Genomic DNA, 2,606 nt, shown 5'->3' on the forward strand with positions numbered 1-2,606 from the left:
GCATCTGGAGACCCTAAAATTGCCTTTCCTTTTTTTTTTTTTATTCTATCTTGATACTTTTCATACCTTTTTTCAAAACTTTTCTTTCCCAGCTGTATTGGTAAATGCTATTTCTGTTTCTGAGAGGCTTCCTACTCTTCTTCCAAGAAAAGCAAGCTTAGAATGGCAAAGGATTTGTGACATTTGGGGCAGCTGATGTAATGAAGGGTCAAGATCTAGAGGAGATTTCTCTAGTGAGCAGTGGTGGGAAGTATTCAGTTATTAACACTTATACACATACCAGTAGCTGAACGCTTCCTATCATTTCCTCAAGAGGTTGTTTTTTTCTCCAAGTGAAAGACTGGACTTTTTGGGGCATTGGAGATTGTCTTACTATTCTTTTGGATTTGTCTTCAGGATCTGTTGTCTTCACCATTGCACTTTCTAGTTTCTAAGCTTTGTAATTTCTAGAAGAGTGTTCTAGCACCAGAGTTTTGGATCTGAGATCCATTACTGTATAAAATACTGTGAACAAATTCAAAACCTGATCTTTTGGGTTATCTTTGATGTATTTATAAGTGTGACATAGTGTCAACCCTTGTAAACCAATATTTTATTTACTTTAAACTTCTTTCCTCCTGTTCCTCTGTTTTACAGGCAGGATGAAAGACCGGCTAAACGAGCTGCGTGAATCTGCCAGGTTACACAACCAGCAGTTTTTTGATAGTGAGGATGATGAAAATTCACCCCATGATGTTCTCCTTTATGAGACTGATTATGCCTTGGAAATTCTTCATAAAGACATACAGAACATCCGGACAGAAAATGACCACTTAAAAGAGGATGTAAAGCGGCTCAGAAAGCAAAACACCCGCTTCCTTACTTCCATGCGCCGTCTTAGTAGCATCAAACGAGATACTAATTGTATCGCCAGAGACATCAAGGCCCGTGGCGAAAGCATACACAGGAAACTCCAGATAATGAGAGATTTCTGTGAAGATGCAATAACAAAATATGGGGTTATGTCTGTCGTTGCCAGGGTAGCAAAGAACCACTACGTTGATCTTATGCACGCATTTCAAGAAGCTATGTTCGAATACAATGAAACAGAGATGAAACAACGGGAGAACTGCAAGATTCGAATACAGCGGCAGCTGGAGATCATGGGGAAAGATGTTTCTGGCAACCAGATTGAGGAGATGATTGAGCAAGGCAAGTGGGATGTCTTCTCTGAGAATCTCTTGTCAGATGTTAAGGGGGCTCGCTCAGCCTTGAATGAGATAGAGACACGCCATAAGGAGCTGGTGAAATTAGAAGGTCGCATTAAGGAAGTTCATGAGCTCTTTCTGCAGGTGGCCCTGCTAGTGGAGGAACAGGCAGACACCTTTGATGTCATTGAGATAAATATGCAAAATGTTGAGGACTATGTAGGAGACGCTAAAGAGCAAGTGAAAAAAGCTTTGGAATACAGAAGAAAACACCCTCTCAGAACAATCCTCTGCTGCTGCTTATCCTGTTGCAGAAGGTGACTATCCCACTGAAGCTGAATCACAGACCAACTCAAATGTCTTCAAAATCAGGCATTCTTTCCAGTGACTTTTCTGTAATGACAGCTCCCAGGAATGGGGGACCTATTTTGCTGTTGGTTTTGTTCATTGCCTTTTCCCTTAATGTGCTGAAGGCTGTTCTATTTGAGAGATCCTGGAAATGTGGATAAAACTATTTTTGTTCTATTTTTAATTGAAATGTACTCTGTTGCTGTAACTAGAGGTGCAAGAAGATCTCTGCAGTGATACTTGTTTCAGATAGGCAAGAAAGAGGAATGAATGGTGGGCTGATAACTCAGCCTAGAAAGGTGAGAAATTTCAAGAAGTAACGTTGTTCTTATTTGTCAAAGTGAGCCTGCAGGTGGTGCAGCCTTACCACCTGGGGTGACACAATACACCACAGAATCAGGAGGTTTCAGACTGAACTGGTTTGGAGCCTGCTTGATGCAAATACCGGAACAGATTTTTGCTCTGTTCGTTTGACAAAACACTCAGCCTGTTAGCAGGAGCAGGACACAGAAGTAGTTTCTATTTCAACTTGATTTCTACCTGTCATGAATCTTAACAGAAGTAACTGCACCTTAAATGATAATATGCACATTTTTGCTCCGTTTGGGTGCAAGTGATTGCTTTTCTCTATTTTGAGTTCCCACAACTTTGTCAGGTGGTTAGAAGCACTGCAACATCTGAGACACCTCATCGACTTTTAACTTGAGCCACTCTATACTCTCAGTTGCAAAACTTACAGGCTTTTAGGCTTCTGATACATTTTTCTGACTATTAAAACTTCATCCAAAAGAGATGCATGCAGTGGAGTGGCATTCTGCAGAAACACCCCGAAGATGATAACAGTGGTGGGAATTGAGAAAGCAGGTTAGGGTCTCCTGTGCTGGCACAGAGACAAGCATTTTTAGTGGAAGGATTATCCTGTCAATAGACTTTTAATTTTTTTACAAATATTGATTGAATATGGAATTTTTTATATCTATTTTAAATAACATGAAGGATTAAATTTATTAATATGCAATTTCAGTGGTGTACAAAAAACTATGACTTTTCTCCAGTTATTAGGAAATATCC

General features: G+C 39.9%; 1 protein-coding gene across 1 annotated transcript; it reads left to right on the top strand.

Annotated features, from left to right (window-relative positions):
• The first annotated feature begins 641 nt into the window (after positions 1–641).
• On the top strand, positions 642–1,508 carry STX11 (syntaxin 11). Its single transcript, XM_010146352.1, has one exon. The coding sequence runs from the start codon at positions 642–644 to the stop codon at positions 1,506–1,508; it is 867 nt and encodes a 288-aa protein (XP_010144654.1).
• The last annotated feature ends 1,098 nt before the right edge of the window (positions 1,509–2,606 follow it).

The sequence above is a fragment of the Buceros rhinoceros genome, unplaced genomic scaffold (assembly GCF_000710305.1).
Source record: "Buceros rhinoceros silvestris isolate BGI_N320 unplaced genomic scaffold, ASM71030v1 scaffold31512, whole genome shotgun sequence".
Classification (NCBI taxonomy): Eukaryota; Metazoa; Chordata; class Aves; order Bucerotiformes; family Bucerotidae; genus Buceros; species Buceros rhinoceros.